This window comes from Xiphophorus couchianus, chromosome 20 (assembly GCF_001444195.1).
Source record: "Xiphophorus couchianus chromosome 20, X_couchianus-1.0, whole genome shotgun sequence".
NCBI classification, from domain to species: Eukaryota; Metazoa; Chordata; class Actinopteri; order Cyprinodontiformes; family Poeciliidae; genus Xiphophorus; species Xiphophorus couchianus.
This window is the reverse complement of record NC_040247.1, coordinates 20818476-20836540: the sequence shown is the minus strand read 5'-3', so window position 1 is coordinate 20836540 and position 18065 is coordinate 20818476. Positions and strand designations below refer to the sequence as shown.

General features: G+C 39.3%; 2 protein-coding genes across 3 annotated transcripts; one reads left to right on the top strand and one right to left on the bottom strand.

The window, feature by feature from the left end:
* Positions 1 to 1443: 1443 nt before the first annotated feature.
* Positions 1444 to 6335, bottom strand: psma5 (proteasome 20S subunit alpha 5). The gene is made up of 10 exons (XM_028004082.1): positions 6239 to 6335; positions 5911 to 5961; positions 5423 to 5489; positions 5181 to 5307; positions 3809 to 3876; positions 3616 to 3723; positions 3454 to 3512; positions 3225 to 3327; positions 1642 to 1728; positions 1444 to 1552 (listed from the first exon to the last, which is right to left on the bottom strand). Exons 2-10 carry the CDS (start codon positions 5937 to 5939, stop codon positions 1475 to 1477), a joined length of 726 nt encoding a protein of 241 aa, XP_027859883.1. The 5' UTR covers positions 5940 to 5961; positions 6239 to 6335; the 3' UTR covers positions 1444 to 1474.
* A 987-nt stretch (positions 6336 to 7322) lies between these two features.
* On the top strand, positions 7323 to 16766 carry LOC114135951 (matrix remodeling-associated protein 8-like). 2 transcript variants are annotated; one of them, XM_028003676.1, is made up of 12 exons: positions 7323 to 7539; positions 9928 to 9954; positions 10048 to 10353; positions 10920 to 11021; positions 11110 to 11243; positions 11337 to 11516; positions 12901 to 13039; positions 14566 to 14724; positions 14818 to 14842; positions 15679 to 15764; positions 15950 to 16021; positions 16103 to 16766. In XM_028003676.1, the coding sequence occupies exons 1-12, from the start codon at positions 7491 to 7493 to the stop codon at positions 16123 to 16125; spliced, it is 1302 nt and encodes a 433-aa protein (XP_027859477.1). In that variant the 5' UTR covers positions 7323 to 7490; the 3' UTR covers positions 16126 to 16766. The 2 variants fall into 2 exon arrangements, with proteins under 2 accessions (XP_027859477.1, XP_027859478.1); XM_028003677.1 differs by lacking the exon at positions 9928 to 9954.
* The last annotated feature ends 1299 nt before the right edge of the window (positions 16767 to 18065 follow it).

The following is an 18065-nucleotide window of genomic DNA, read 5'->3' as shown; positions in this document are numbered from 1 at the left end:
AAAGGATTTATTCTGTGAATCTACTGGCGTTCCAAGAAACTATAAAGGGCCAGCAGAAATGGGATTACACAACATGAATATTTTTACTATCAAACTGGCGAGTGGAAAATAAGTTTATGAATCCTTGGAACATGCTCTCATGGAAATGAAAACAACAATCTTGCTTTTTTGTTTTTAGGTCGACTATGATGTTTAAAAAACAAGCAGACAATTTCAGCACATTTTATCATAATATAATTTGATGTGTGAATCTGAAGCAAATAAGAGAGTTGTTCTCTGCAAAATAATAATGGATATTTCAATACTTTCATTTGTTTATGTTCCAATTTGAATGAAGCTGACTTTACTCATCTGGCAGCAATCCACAACAAATGCCATCTCTAAGCACCAAGACGTCTTAGAGTGTAGAGATGACATTTGTCGTCAATTAATATCCACAAATATGAGATCAAACCAATCTAACAGGGATAAAATGATAATTTTCTATGTCTATTAAAAAGCACTACTTTTTGTTTCAACCTTGGTTATCATAACTAACTTGAATACACACACCCAAATATATTTTAAATATGACATTTGTTGAGAAATAAGTTTGTGTTTTTTTTAAAGACAAAGACAAGTTTAAGAAAGTTTATAAACACAGTCATGAGATACTAGTCTGAAATAAATCAAATGTTCCACCACACGTGGTCAAATAATTAGTTGGTATTGATCTGGACACTTGGGTCTGTTAATCGGTCAGCCTGGGGGAAGAATGCATCTCTGTGACGTTTCATTTGACTTTCCCCAGCCCCATGGTGAACATTGTCACTCTTAAACATGACATAGAGATAAAGTAGCCATTGGAAATGTTATCATTTGATGGAGATCCTAAACAAGCCCTTGTCTAATTTTAATGTTATCTGGACAGATTAGTTTGAAGCTACCAACTTGCAGAATTAGTATGAAGTTTGGGCACAAACAGAACTGTAACAATTTTGGCAATAGATCAATGATTTGGACCTTAGGAAGAGTAGCCTTTGTCACGGCAATTGCTAATGGGGATCCTAATAAATGTTGTATGTCTGAGCACTGACTTTATTACAACAGTGTGTCACCCATTAACCACTGCTTCATATTTAATCAAATTAAATGTGTTAATCTAATCCCTGCTGCTTGAAACAACAACAAAAAAAGTCAAGTCACTTTCTGAATACAACAGTTTTTAATTATAGTATTGATCCGTAACAAAAGATATCCCTCCCGTCCCGACCCCATGTTTATCCCTCCCCTCATTCAGCTGTAAGTGCTGGTCACTCTCCTGGAAAGAGGTGATCACACACCGTTTACACAAGAGGCAATTTAGCACATTACAAATAGAAACCTCCTAAAAGAAACTCTGAAAGCTGCAGGTGGTTGGAAAGTTGTGGATACGTAGTGACACCAATGTGTCCCCTTCTTTTCAGCCCAGAACTCCCACCAAGAGTTCTCTACTCTAGATGTCCTTGATTACTTCCTCCAGCTCCTCTTTGGTGTACATGTGGAAGGTCTTACCGGGCTCTACTGTCGCCAGCTGGTTAGAGAGAGAAAGAGAAAAAACAATGTAGGCTCACACAGGCCAACATCACAGCAACATAACTGAGCTTTGATTCAGGAACAAACCTCAATATTGGTGGCGTTGAGCTTCTCCTCCATCACCTGCTTCAGGATGGTCAGAGAGGACTTGATGGCGTCTTTTAATGTCATGGACTGCAGAAGAAGAAAAAGTTTCACTGGTCAGCAACTAAAGCTTGCATACAGCTGAACAATGAAGATTTAAATATTCTGTGTCAAAATACAGAAGATTTAATCATCATGAGACAAAAATCAACCCCTCTCCTGGACTAAGTATCCAAACAACAAACAAAGAGTATTCGCACCCACTAAACGTGTTCCTGGTGTGTCATGTCAGAACCACAAAAAGTATTTTACTGGAACTTTGTGTGACAGATAAAATAAGTCTATAAATAAGATTCTAAAACGTATTAGGCCTGCTGCCCTCTCTGAAGGTTCATCACTCTCTCAAGTCTTCTGCAGTCAAACTGTCCTGTAATTAGCTCCATCTATCTTAAAATCAACTGACCAGATCAGCTAAACAAGAGCATCTTTAGACGATGTTGCCATCACCAAACTTCACAGTGGGCCTGGTGTATCAGGATGACATGCAGTCTTAATGTTTCTGCAGTCTTTACAGTGTAGCCCAAAAAGATTGATTTTCATCTCATCTGACCAGAGTAACTTCTTTCACAACTTTGCTGTGTTGGACACGGCTTGTAGCAAACTGTAAATGAGACTTTTTTTCTTTCTTTCTTGGCTTTCAGTCAACAATGTCTTTCTTCCAGCCGCTCTTCCATAAAGGCTAAAGATTTAACCAGCTGAATTATGGATTTCTACTGCTCTTCCATAATTATCTTAGGCCGTTTCTCTGCTTCTTTTGATTAATATGATCCTAGACATTTCATCTGTTTAAATGGATGACCTCGTTTTGATAGGACGTGTTGGTATGCTGTCCTCTGGATACTGTGGTTCTGAAATGAAGTTCTTTGAGACAAGATATCAAATCACAGTTGTCGCCACCATATTAGTGTTATAGCAAAGGACTGCTTTAACACAATATTTGATAGGATACTATGTTTCAAGTAGGTATTCATGCTCCGCATATTGTTATCATATCAGGCCTGTGGGAAGAAGCCTAAGAGCAAAATGTCTGCAAAATGAAGATTAATAACAATTTATACAATTATCACCATTTTTTAACCAGTAGTATGGAAATTAGATATTTTCCTGGTTTTGTACAGCCCTAATTTACATTTATACAAAGATGGACAGTACCTTATGAGATGACCACTGACGGCAGGGACTCAAACAAGATTTTATTTAGGGGCAACAGGGTAATAAAGAGCCCTTTAAGCAAATGCAACCCATAGTTTTCAGATGTTTGAAGCATTTTGAAGGCCACATGTGATGTTATTTCTGCTACAAAGTTATGTGGTACTTTGTGTTGGCCTGTCATATAAAATCACAATAAAACCATGAAAGTTTGTGGTTGAGACTGGACAAAATGTAGAAAAGTTCAGTGGAAATGTTTCATTACCACCACATGCATTAATAAAACATACTGGAATTTTTAGCGTTTCGATGGATGAACACGCTCATATGAGGATGCAAGAGAACTTAAAGAGCAGGAAGGAAAACATTCCCAGTACCTTGTGGTAAACCTCTTGCAGAGAGCTTTGTGCTCCCTCTGACGCAGAACCGATAGCCCGGGCGTCACACTGCACAAAGGTTCCTGAAGGGTCCATGTGGTACCTGCATTTCAAGGGAGAGAGACAGAGAGAGAGAGAGAGAGAGAGAGAGAGCAATGTAGTGCAAACAAAGTTATATAAAGAGTCTCATGTTAAAATGATCAAAGGCTGTAAAATCATCAGCACTTACAGCTGGGGTCCTTTTTCATCCACTCCCCCGAACAATAATGCAACACCAAAGGGTCGGCTCTGAACAAAACACAAAGAAAAAAACACAAGTTAAACACAACTTCTACTGCTTTACTCATCTGCACCCGATAAAGAAGATCTGGAGATGGTTAAGGTGACTGACCATGGCCCCAGGGTCAGCGTCCTCCTCTCCGAACTGCAGCGCCAGGTTGGACACAGCCTGAGTCACGCTTTCCACCGTCATCGTCTCATTGTAGGTGAACCAGTGGTTCTGCAATTGACATAAACAAGCTAACAGCATCTAAACCCCACATTGAGACTCCTGCTGAACTTACACCGGAGCTCAAAATGCATACCTGTGTTTCCACTCTTGCTTTGTCAATCAGAGTCTTAGCATCAGCTATTAGACCACTCATGGCACAACCTGGAGAGCAGAGAAACAAGGGAAATTGGAGGATGAATATTCTTGCTTGCTTTCACCATTGCAACAGAAAACCTTATCAAACTTATACAGTATTACTTGGTGGAATATTAAAAAGCAAGAGTTATAATAGTTATAAAATATTGAATTAAAATGGCACTCTAATTCAATGTAAAGACATTAAAACTTATTGTTATCAATAAAAATTTACATTGGCTTAAAAAATAATTCGCTTTATACCAAATTCTCTTATTTTAACCACACACACATTTTAAAGACAAATCACAATGTCATAATCTCTTCACCTTTAAGTTGAATGAAAAGACAAAAAATAAATCACATCTGGATCCTTACAGCACCAACTAAGGATCTGTTTATAACCTCTCGATACAGATTAATATAATTTTAAAACTTCAGTTAAAAAATAAATTATTTTGCCAGCAGAATGCCTGTTTTTTTAAAGCAGCAATATTAACTCTTCATGTAACACAAGAAGACGTTAGGTGGGTAATAAACAGGTGACAAAAATGACTTTGAGGTCCACTGAATAAAGATCAACATGGTTAAACAAGAGTGTAAATCAAATTAATCATTATTTTAGAGTCTGTGTTCAAAAACTTGTGAATTACAAGCCAGATTACAACTTCTCATGAAACTTTTCAGAATCGGTTGACATCATTGGCTCGTCACATCTTCTACAAAACCATTTCCACTCTATCCCTCTCTCCCCATGGTTCTGTTTTGGTTCAGTAATGATCTAGTCTCTCCTTCTTCCCAAGCTAGGAGCTCAAGGAATAATTTTTGATGGCATCTTAAATTTTAGAAAAAGTGTGTCAGTCACATTATCGGATGCCCATTAGGCAGTCATGTCAACATGCTTATCTGCTAACTCTTTCATCTGCTCCGGCTTACAACAAACACAAACTTCAACTGAAACAAAAGGCAGCTGCCCGAGCATTTACTCTCATCCTCTGACTTCTTTAGTTTCCTTTAATACACGACATTGACTTCAATGTTCTATTTTAGTCTAAATTTTTCCATAATCACACACCTCCGCATCTTTATAATTTTCTGCACAGCAACAAACCTTCATATCCTTCTCCTCCACTTGTACAATTGGCTTGCCTAACTACTCTTCAACTAGACACCCTCTGCATACTGTAGTTTGATATTTTGTTGTAGAATATTCTCAGGGATCTTGAAAGGTTGAATGTATTTTTAAAAACGATTTAAAACTTAACATCAACATAATCCAAGCAAACATAACCAAGCAGTTAAATGACTAAATTATATATTTGTATTTATACCAATGTGACTATCAATCTCCACGATCTTCTCAATGCTGTTGGGCTCCATGAGTGGAGAGGTGATCCTCTTCTCCACAGCCAGACACACTCCCTCTGATGTCTGAATGCCGATGGCGGTGGAGCCAAGCTGAGAGAACAAAATCGGCAATGAGCTTGACTTTAAGTAACTGATGTCCAGTCTAAGGACTTGATCAGAATGAAGTCATTCTGATCAAGTCAAAAACTATGCATCATGTACTCACTTTTATTGCCTCTATGGCATATTCAACCTGAAACAATCTTCCTTCTGGTGAGAATGTGTTTACACCTCTGGAAAAAAAAGATTCATTTAATAATTGTTAACAATTTAAGTTTAATTAGTAGTTTTCATAAACCATGTGTTTAACTATAATGGTGTTTCGTCGAAACAATTCTAAACCCATAACAAAATAATAATAATAATATATGCACGTCAAATTAAAAAGGAAAATCAAAAATTAAATAACGAAAGTGAAAGTAACTTTTTTTTCTCCTTATAACAGGATAGTTAGCTGTTAGCTAACTAGCAAAATAGCAAAGCTCAACATAAAACAAAGAAATAGATCCCTTTTAGATGTTTTTGTTTCATCATGCTGCCTACCCATATGTCTATATAAAACAGCAAAACTTAGCACCACAGCACTTTTATTTGTTTTTACTTTACAATTGAGACGCTCTCAATAAATGACAAAGCAGTTTGTGCAGCACTTACCTGTCATATTCCGATCTGGTCAAAAACATCTTTTATCTTTAAACGATCAGCCTGCGAACACATATTAGGCATTTATTAAGCAACACTGGACCCATAAAGGCAAGTAGAGATCCGTGAAAGCGACGATTCGCTCGAGAAAGCGGCTGATAAGTTAGCAGTGAGCAAGCGTGCTAGCTACCGAGCGCAGGCACCAAAGGGAACTAGTGCCTATAATTCATCAAATATGCCAAACATTAAAAAACAACTCAGTTTAATTGTGTTCACATAAGTACTTCTGCGGCAACCGATGAATCTCATTACAATAACTAAACTTGTGAGGCCCGTTTACCTTCAAACAGAAAGCCTGAATGAGTTCGCTTGTTTCAGTGGAAGCTCCGAGGTGCAACGTTAATTCTCTACCGGGCGTCAGCAAGTACAAACTAAAGTTCCGGGTGCTCACTTATACATTTTACTGATTTAAAAGGGACTTAACTGCTTCCACATTTAGTCAGTCTTCGGGTTATGTAAAATTTAGTGTCTGCTGTAGTCTGACACGTATCGGTGCCAATTTTGAAACGACGAATTAGAAATTAAGCATTTGAAATTTGTTACACAAAGCATTGTACACAATATAATCCCAGAAGAATAGACAATAAATAGAATAGAATAGAATTATTTGCCACTCATGGTAGAGACTGTGTTCTGCAGAAAAGGGGATAGACGATTCGAAGCTCACTGATTAAAAACAACAAAAAGAAAAAGATAGTCTATAAGTATATCAACAGGGAAAAGTGTACAGCTTGAAAAAAAAATTACTTCAGAACATGTACATTTGTCAGAATAAAATGCATCTGTGCAAATTATGTTTTTATTTTTATATGGAAAAATAGGGTAAACTGTCACATAATGACACGGCACCAACACCACTTAAATTAATCAAAAACAAGAGGAGCTGAATCAAAGGTCAAATTAGTCACAGTCTGCTCAGTGTCGTTGCAAAGCTCAGGCACCAGGGGTCTCTATTGAGCTAAATTATGGTTTAATCACGGTTTTAATTATAGCGTGTTTTGTGGCGAACATGGTTATATAAATGTAGTTTACTATTGGTCCTATGTGTTTTAGTGCATATAAAAAGGTCAAATAAAGTAATTTTAATAAACGCTGCATCCATAAAACAGTACAAAATATTTTTTTCAATAATTGTTACTTTTTTTTTTTTTTTTTTTTTTTTACTATTCTTCTTATTTAGCCATCTAACTTTTCATCCATTGCATATTTTTGGCATCGTTAAAGAATCAATATTTCTTTCAAGAGCAACAAGACATTATGTAAGCAAGGTAAATAATAGGTTGGGTGAATCTGTCGAGATGTTGCACTTTAATAAAGTGATTGAAGGAGGGATTTCGAGACAGTGTCAGGTTACATTTACCGACTGAGAGCAGTTCCGTTCTGTCCTGCTTTGGTTCTGTTTCGCTGCTCCTCATCACTCTGTAATGTAACTCAGACAAATGCTGTTGCCGCCCAAACCAAAACAGGACCTGTTTCCCAAACTATCATCAAACGGGTAATTCACTGGCTTAAATTTTGTGCCGAGGAGGAGCATGATCATGAGGAATGCTGTTATTCTTCAGGCTCTTCTTTTCATCCACAGTAAGTAGGCTGAAGTTCGGCATTGTACTTGTGTTGCGAGAGCTTATGCCAGGGGTGGCCAACCAGACAAAGACCAAGAGCCACATTTTTTACCAAGTTAACCGCAAAGAGCCACATCATATGCATGGGCACACGTGAACATCAACCCATCCCTTCCTCATACTCATACTTTTGCTCAGCCAGATTTATTGTAAATTTGTCTGATATTCTGTGCTCAACAGTGTGGCGGGACAGTTGGACGTCTGATACCATTCGTTTTAGTTTATCGTTTTCAGGAGACAAGATTTCAACAACGTCACAGAGGCATTTTTTAATGCAATGTTCCAAGCCAGTTGATATAATGCAAGCGTTACAGTCTCTGAGTGCTTTGTAAATTTTTGGAAAAACTTTGCCTGCTTTTCTGTCTGACTTTTCAAGGTAACCAACTTGTGCTTGCGAAGTTCAGTCCCTTTTGGAAATTCCTGGTCGATGTTAGCATGGAGTGAGCTGAAGGTTTGAAGCCTTAAAATGCGACAAGGACACCTGACATATAAGGCAGAATGGCTTTCCACTACGTTCAACAAAAAAAAAATATAAATTCTCCCACTCTGTCAAAAACGTCCTGTGTTCATCTTCATATTTTCGTTTTCCTGTGCATTTTTTCCCTGCCATTTTGAGCGCGAAAGGTTTACTCAAAAGATTTTACTCTTACTGAAAAACTGCGCACATGCGCATTTGACGAAAATACCGTATTGCACTCGAGCCAAGCGAAACTTGGATATTATAGCGACCCTACAGCATGTGCTAAATGTTACTGGATGTTAACGCTGTTTAGAGATTAAAATTAGAGTGTATGATTTCCCATTGTCCGCGAATGCATCAGGATGGATGAGAGAGCGAGGGGGCGGGGGAGTGAGAGTGAGGGGTGAGCGGAGGTTTGTGTGAGAGCAGATGGCGAACGACTGGAAGGAGCAAGGCTGCAAGAGAAACAAAGACTGTTTTTTGTTTGTGTTGTTTTTGCGTGGTTACGGCCAACAGTAATGGCGTGCTGCTGTTGTCAATAATTGACAGTTCATTTGACTACTTTTCGTCATTATTGCACGTCTGGCAGAATGCGACTATATGAACGTAAGAGCCGCATGGAAACGGTCAAGGAGCCGCATGCGGCTTACGAGCCGCGGGTTGGCCATCCCTGGTTATGCAGAAGCAGCCATCTTTTGCTCGATTAATAAACGAAATCCCTTGCAGGATTTATCCAGGAAACTTGTCTCCACGGTCTAGCTATTATTGAGACATGTAATTATCTTTATGACATCTGAAACATATGTCATAAATTTGTTTCACATGTCAAAAAAGTGCCTTAAAACTCATAAGTACATCATGAAAAAATACGTTAATAATTTACTCTGATACTCAGTTTTAATAGAAAGTACAAATATTCATGAATGGATCTGCATTTAAATCAAAATACGTAATATGTGGCAGTTTGTTTTGCAGCTACTGTGGTTGTTTTCAGCAGCTCTTTTGTCTTTACAAGACAGCTCAAAATCAATCTTAAAGTATTGCCACAGATTCTCAGCTGAATCTTGGTCTGTACTTTGACTGAACCATTCTAACAGACGAATATCCATTGTTCTGGATTATCTCCAGGACAGTCTCACCTATATTTTAGTTCCATCCATCTTCCCATCAACAAAAAGCAAGTTCCCCTTTCCAGCTGAAGAAAAGAATCCCTAAAGCATGTTACTGCCATCACCACCTTTTAAGTTTGGCGGGTGTTTGATTTGCAGTTTTACTTGTATTCCAAACATTCAAGCTCTTACCTCATCAAGTACTTTGGTCGACATATTCACTATGACATATTTGCTTGTAGCCAGCCCCCTCCACCCTTCCATAATACATAGATTTGTGAAATACATACTCTAGCTAGTAATTGTCCTATCATCAGATTTTCCCACCTGAGCTGTCAATCTTTGATTCATCTCCAGTGTTACCATGGAGCTTTTGGCTGCTTCTTCTACTAAAGATCTCTTTGCTCAGCCTGTCAACTGTCTTGATAGCTTTGCAGTCATGCCGTCATCATCTGGATCAAACAGTTCTCTGTTAGGTAACAAAAACAGGGGCGTCAAAAGTGTAGCCCGAGGGCTATTTTTGGTCCTCAGAACAATTTTGTGTGGCCATTGATCACAATTCAATAATGACATAAATTTAGTTAATTCAAGCAGTTGCTGACACACATGTAAAAATATGTTAGGATGACAGACGTTCAGTAAAGCTCATTCAAACGTCCACTTGGACTTTAGTTTGTATTCTGAAACTAACAAAACATCCTATTTCTGTTTGCTCATGTCTGCTTAAGAGATTAACACTTTTATTTCTCTCCGGGTTTTTTTGTTTGTTTTGTTTCAGTCTCTGTGGCGTGCTTCTTCACAGCAGGTATGCAGCTTTTTATGTGTGTGCAGCCGTGATTTACATCTCTGCATTTCCTCCTCTGGGGAAGCGCTGAAGACATTCTGCTCTCTCTTCCAGTGTCCTGTCAGTCTGATAGCAGCAGAAGTGTGGTGGTGGCCGGCTACAATGTCAGCGGCCCCGCCGGGTCCAACCTGGTACTGCAGTGCATGAGCGGTCGCATGGTGTGGACCAGGGACAGGGTGAGGGACAGACAGAAGGTGGTCCACTGGGATATGTATCGGGACGCCCCAGACTACGCCATGGAGAGAGTGGTGGACATGTTCTCGGCTGGAGACCAGAGGCTCTACCACATCCACAATCTGGGAAGGGTCAGCCTCAACCCAACAGCCTTCAAGGATGGGAACTTCTCACTGGTCATCAAAGGTCAATGGTTTGACTCTACGTTCCATTTTTTCCTACTCCTTTACTGTTTTTTTTCTTACATGTAGTAATGTTCAAAGTCAGTTTTTTTAGAATCAGGATGAAAATCAAAAAAACTGAAGAGAGGACCTCATCATCGTTCTTCAGCTCCTCATATATTGTTTGACAAGTTATCAGCTAAATCTGGATGTCATATTACTCCTAAAATTGCATTTTATGTCTGTTAAACTGTTCTACATTCGGTCCTATCTCTGAGGTTAAACTCAACAAATGGGAACAAAACTGTGCTTATGATAAGTCACCAAAAAAAGTTTTTAAAAAAATAAACCAGTTTAAATTGCTTCTTTGAGCTGTTGTCTGTTATGTGCCGACACAACGCTGTTACTCCATTGAGTTTAGGAACCCTTACATGCCTAAGTAGGTCATTAACTCATATTATGTTTATTGTTGTAATAAAATTTGTCTGATGTTCTCAAACATTTAAAAATGATTTTAAAAGGCAGCAAATCATTTCCTGCTTGTCGGTGTGATGGTCATCTCACAGTAACTCACAGTAACCTTGTTAGCAGATGTGAAGATGAACGACAGAGGCCTGTACTCCTGCAACCTCCACCATATCTACTGCCACCTGCATGAAACAGTCAGAGTTCAGCTCAATGTGACCAAATCAAGTATGGATCTCTGTCAGACTGACTCATGGTTCACAGCAGTGCTACGGCGCAAGAGTCCTCTTTGATGTCTTGTCTTTTCACCCCGAAGAACGCAAGCAGCAGCGCTTCTGGGACGGACAGAAAGCGGTGTACGTGGTGCTGCAGGGGACCACCGCCGTGTTGCCCTGCATGAACAGGCGCAGCGTCTGGACGGACTGGAGCGACGAGGAGGAGGACCAGCAGGCGAGTGGATAAATAAGGCTCACATAGATCTGCTTTTGTTGTTGTTGTTGTGCTACTGCATTCCATTGACAGCAGGTTGTGTAACGTGTCCAGGTTGTCCACTGGGACCGTCAGTCCCCGGGAGTCCAGCATGACAGTGCCGATCGGCTGGTGGATCTGTACGCCTCTGGAGAGCAGCGCAGCTACGGGCCTCTGTTCCTGCAGAGGAAGATGAACATCAGCAATAAGGCCTTCTCAGAGGGTGACTTCTCTCTAACAATAACAGACCTGCAGGTAAGCATGCATGTGTCAAGGTGAGAAACAAATCGTATGTATGTTCTTGCTTTGGGTGGGCGTACACACTCGATTAGAACAATCACAAGCTAAAATATTGAGCCTGTGTGCAGCCATGCATTTGGTTGGAAGCGTTTTGCAAAAGTGAGCATACATGAGTCTGGTTTCCAAACATGTGGAAATCTCATCAGCAATGTAGCAAGAAGCTGGGAGCTTGCAACCACAACATGTTGAGCTCTCAGGTGAATAAAGTCATGGATCAGGAGTTGCTACAACAGCAAGTAGAGTAAGGTTTCTGGTTGCAAACTAGGAAATCTTAAGATCTCCTGGTGATGAAGTAAAGTGATGAATCATAGAATCAGCTTTAACTGGTTAATTTGCACCTCTCCATCAAGAATAAACAAAGTCTAAGTAATGTGGTAACATAATTTAGTTCTGTTCAGTTCATTAAAATCTAAGAGATTTGCGACAAATGTCATCTCAGCGAACCTTAGAAGACGAACCTGCTCAATTCGTATTAAATTACAATCAGTTCACCCCAAATGAAATTCAGATCTGTCCAAATCACACCAAAAGTCATTTCAGCATAATGTGATCATTTTGTCAGATTCACATCCAATTATATAAACTCCATTTCAATTCAGATGATCATTTAATGCCAATTTTTAATAATGTAAATATTGAAAATTGTATAAATATGGTTAGTAGCAACAAAAGCTCCATCAATGACTGTCCTGACAAGAGACAAAGTTAAAAAATAAAGGTGTTGAGCAAGGGATACTTTCTATAAATGGAAAAACAAAGAATACATAGTTAATGGGAGAAATAGCTACATTAATGCCTTTGTCCAAGGCAATCACACAACTAAACACAGGATCACTGAGCATAAGTCAACAATACACATAGTTAACGGTAACAACAGGTCGTTCGATGGCTCTCTCTGAGAAAAGGACATTTGAAACACTTTGTGCTAAACAAAGTCACTGGGTCAGGTGTGGGGAACTCAACTGTAATGGTAGCAAAAGTAGGTAGTCGCCTCAGGAAAAGACAGTCAGATACATAAGCACTGGGTCATACACGTACAAAAAACCAACTCAAGGGGAAGCCAAAGGTAATGGCAGGAGTTACTGCAAAATTTCATAGATGAAGATCAGTGGAAGAAAATGGTAACGGAGGTGATGATAATTGGCCTAACCCATAGCATCATGCTATAGGACAAGACCTAGAGAAGCCTCAGCAACTTCAGCTTTGAGTTTTAACAAAATGAAAAGTTTTCAGCTTATCCCTCCAACTAGACAGGGTGTCTGCCTCAGATATCTGAGCTCAGTTGATCTCTGTGCCGTCGTTGTTTGCAGTTTATTTTACCCCGTGTGTGTTGTGACAGTTTACAGACCAGGGGACATATTCCTGTCACCTTCACCATCATTACTGTGGCCTACACGAACGGAGACAGTTTCGAGTCACGGTTGAGGCCCCTCTGTTTCGGAGCACACAACCGGTCATAACACTTCCCCGAGACAAAGGTAACAAATCTATCTTCTGTCTCTAGATTTTATAGGTCAGCCCCCCGAACAGAGCAGATGTTTTAGTATTTAACCCAACGGAGGCATTATGTGCGCATACATCTGCTCTTTCCTTCACTCTCGATTCTCTATCTCCTCTCGGACTTTCCAAACAACAAAGCAGCAGAGGAAGAACTCAGCTTTTTTTCTGCGGTTTTGTGTTTCTAGAGAGAAATATTTCTTTCTCTTTTTTGCCTAACATTAAACTCCTGAAGCTATATTCACTCGTGTTGTTCCACATCCTAACATTGCCTCATAACTCACAATGCTTCTTTTTCACAGTGGATGCTTCACACACTTGTCTTCACAACTCTCTGCACGGCTTCCTTCACTGCAATACTTTGACAACGAGAATGTTTCGGTGTCAAAGAACTGACTATTTTTCCAGGAGGTCGAAGCTTTCAGTGGCAGACGTATCAAAGAGGAAAAAAATCTTACAGAGGGACATTTTGCTCGCAGCTGCCTACGTGTGCTTGTATAAGCCAGCTCCTGTGTGTTTATAAGAGCATGCCAAGATGGCTGATCTCATTTCAATGGAATCTTCTGACTGATGTCCAGCTACATCCACCTCTCTTTCCGAGCTGTGATTAAACATCAGGATTGTGTCTCGGGAATTAATCATTATATTATCCCAATGATTTAGCTCCAGTAGTGAGTTTGTCTTCTTCAGCGGTCTGTCACAAAGTTATGGGATTTAATCTGCTTTGCTGTAGTTTCTCTGCTGCCGTGTATACTTTGGCTCACCCTTTGCATTCTGCAAAAAGTTTTCCTCGTCTTTTTTTTCCCACTTTTATCTTTCCATTCCTTTGATGAGCCAATGTGCTGAGTTTTACAGTTTAAACTTGGAAGATCAGATCAGGTTATCCGTCTGATCCTCCCATCTGCACTTCCTCCTTGTACGTTTAAGACACGACTACCCTGCTCATGTCCTTGTGTTTGTAAAAACATTGTGAAACTCAATAGAAAGGTCAGACGACTTGTATTAGTTTTAAGTGCAGTACAGAACAGACAATCTGGGTTTGGGGATGTTGGGCTGAGGTCGTCTCTCTGAAGAAGTTTCTCACCCTCTCCTCCCACTCGTTTCACCCCTCCTCTCTCGTTTATTCACCCCTCTTGTCTTTTTTTTTTCTTTGCTTCTGTTAGGTTTTACTGCCAGGAAAAGTAAATCACAGAATTACACCAGTCTGGATATGATTTTGACTCAAGTATGTTGAGTCTGAGGTCCACAGCTGCTTTTTGATTTGCACTTTTTTTTTTTTTTGAAAAGCTAAGTGAAACCAGGCCCTTTCTTTAGCTTCTGCTTCCCAACACCCAGCAGAACCTCACGTTGTGTTGGCTGAGTAAACACTCTTCACATCCTTTTTGTGTTCAGTCTTAGATTGGAGAGAAAATCTGAGTCTTTATATGAGATTCATCTGCAAAGATTGTTGCTAGCTTGTTAAATGTAAGTAAAACCAGCTGACATTTTCACTCCGTGTAACACTCAGACACCAGTAAAGTTGACGCACCGCGAGTCATCAATGTCATCGTGCCCGACCAAAAACACCATTTTCTCCTGCCGCTCAGCTACGTCCTCACCTCATTCCTGCTTCTGGCATTCATTACGCTCATTGTCGTCCTCGTCACGAAACGACGCAAAGCCAAAGGTCTGACCTAAAGTCTGTCAAATTGATTCTTTTTCATTTACTTAAAACTTCATGTTCTTATAAAATGTTTTTTCTTTATTACTATTATTTTAGATTTTTCTCCTAAAGTATCTGTTAGGTAAGTGCTTAATAAGACATTACTGTGAAATGGGAGAAGAAAAATCTGAAAAGTGTGGCATGCATTTGTATTCAGACCCCTAAGACACCTGCATCAAACTCCGTCCTGTGTCTAATCCAGCCTACCATAACCATTAATATGGTCTTCAAGACTCTGGAGGGCCACATAAATAGAACTTCAAGATAAAAATTGTTTGCTTAAGTATTATATGTCAGATCAGGTTTTTTTTGTATCATACGTTGAATCAGTGTGAAAAGAATTATTTCATTTTAAGAAGTACTCATCGAACACAGAGAAAGCTGTACTATTTTAACCGTTTGTTAATGGTAGATTTAAAAATAAATTCTTGTGTTTTGAGGACAGCCATGATCTGAGGTCAAGATTTAAATATGTTTGAACTAGTTAGTATTTTGAGATATCTATTCTCCATTGTGAGCTCAGGCTTCATCCATGTTTTCATCAAATTTGACCAGCTTCTGTCTGCTGTCCCTGCTGAGACCACCACCATATCTCTCAGGTTCGATGGTGTTTTTAGCATGATTTACAGTGGAATGTCTGAGGCTTCCCCAAAACAGCTGTTTATACTGAGTATAAAGCATACACAGGTGGCCTCTGCTCTCGTTTCACTACATTGTATTTACAAGTTTCAGAGTTAAGTGGTGTAAATACAAATGCCTACACTTTTCAGATTTGTATTTGTGAAAAAAAACAAACAAGGCATGCCTCTTTCCATTTTGCAATTATGGATGACTGTGTTAAAGTAAAATCCCAGGAAAATTTTTTTACATTTGCTATCTCTGTCTTTGACTCAGTCTGATGTTTCTTCACGGTGACAGGTCCAGCAGAAGTCCCAGCAGCTCAGATGAGTATGAGATAGACATTGGTGAGGTGAACAGGTGTACTCAAGAGGAGAAAGGATTTGGTAAGCTTATGGTGTCTTGTTCTTTGGCATCCTTCGGAGCATTGAGTGGAGAAGTGAGGGACTTGTTTTTTATGTACAACCTTCATAGTTTGTCGTTAGAAACTACAACTGTGAAGGTGGATCTATGGAGTGTATTAGAAACAGTCCTCTCACAGGGCAAAAACCTAATAATTTCCTTTGTTTAGAATACAAGAACAACCTGCTAAAAGAAAACACCCTGATGAAGGCGCAGCCAAAGGTCATTGATCTTGACAAAGGTATGCTAACACTCTCCCAAGTGAATCATCTTGAATCCCCCCTTTTTATCCCTAACCCTGGTTTTGTTTTGCTTCCTGCAGAGATCCAGAAGTTTTCCAAGTGAGAAAGTGAGACAGAAGCGAAATCTGAGTCACTGGCGGGTCCAGAGGCTGCATTTTCTCCAGACACATCCACATTACCTTCTGTCGTAGTCAGAGGAAACCAGCTATGTGGATTTTTTGGATGGGGTTTTGCCATTATTAGAAAAATGTCCCTAACTCTTTAAATATCAAACATAAATGACTCCATTTATCCACAGCTATGACTTGAAAGTGGACAAGAGAAAATAATGAACAGAGGCTTTTTCTTCTTCTAAAAGCAGACTCTTCATTTTGTCTGATTGTTGAATGTTTATTCTTGTCTTATATGATGGCATCTATTTTGGTTGTAGGATAGTATTTCAGTGCTGTGCTTTAAGCATTCTATGTTAATTAATCATTTTAGATGTCATAAAGGCACACTTAAATTTTGCTTTGTACAGTTTTAGTTCACAGCTTTCTCTGGTCATGAACTCCCCCTAGTGGGGTAGCAAGAGTACTAACATCCATCCAGTGGGGCAACAGATACTATTTTTTTTTCTTTTTGCTAAAAGTATGTAATTCAGCTTTTTCTTTGTTTGGTTTAGTTCTGTCTGTAATGAATGCCATTTGTGCTGCTGCACTTTAATGCTCATACATTCAAGGAATAAAAATATGAGGAATTTTACATTCAGTACTTTATTTCTTTTTCTTTAAAGGTAATGTCTATACACAGTGTAATACTTTAAAACTCATTGTGTGCATTGGTCTCTCTCTACAGTTCAAAGGTTATACATATAAAATTTCTTGACAAAGTGTATATTTCATTTAGCGTCGAAAAGATGTAAGTCAGATTTGTGTGTTGTTACACAAAGTAGCGCATCAGTGGGTTGTGGAAGCAAAATGAATGCTTGAGTGGTTGTCAATTTTTTTTTCCAATTGAAAAGAGAAAAATCTGAAAAAAGTTGTGTTTGTTTTTGTGTGACTTTTACTCCAATTACACTAAATGAAGACTGCCTTCAGAAATCACTTGAGTGAAAGTGCAATTTAATATCAGTATAAATCTGTTTTGAGGCCCTTTTGAGTTCCTCAGAGTTTTTTGTTGTTGAGAATATTAGTGAATAAACAGCATCATGAAGACTGAGGAATATAGCAGACAGGACAGGGAAAAATTAAGTGATGTTTAAATCAGATTACCGTACAAAGCAACTCAACAACATAATTATTAGTTATGCAATCCACATTTCTGGCATTAACGGAAAATAGGCAAGAACAAAAGCTGGTTTTTAAAGTAAACCATACAAAGTCTCATTTGCAGTTCACAGCGAATCCAACCTTTTGGCCCAAATGCAAGCATGAAACATGGTGGTGGTAGCATCATGCTGGGGAGGTTCTTCTTTTCAGCAGGGGCATGGCTGCTCAGAATTAATGGGAGGATGTAGCAAAATAGAGGGAAATCCTGGAGAAACCCTGTAAGCCAGGGGTCTCAAACTCCAGGCCTGGAGGGCCGCAGTCCTGCAGTTTTTAGATGTGCCACAGGTACAAAACACTGGAATGAAATGACTTAATTACCTCCTCCTTGTGTAGATCAGTTTTCCATAGCCTTAATGACCTAATTATTCTGTTCAGGTGTGGTGCAGCAGAGGCACATCTAAAAGTTGCAGGACTGCAGCCCTCAAGGACTGGAGTTTGAGACCTCTGCTGTAAGCGGTCTCAAAAGTCTTCAAACTGAGTTGACGGGTCACCTTTAAGCTGCAGCTGCTTGTGACAGAATACAGGATACAATGGAATACAAGGGCATGCCAAACTTTTGAGATTTTTATTTGTTAAAGCACAAATAAGCTTTGTGTCGACATTACCTATAAAATACAATGCAGTACTGAAAAGATTTATTCACGAGGATGATTGACAGCGGTAAGACTCTCTTCCTTGCAAATAGGAGGAGACGAACACGAGGATCACGAACAACGAAGATTTGCTGTTCATG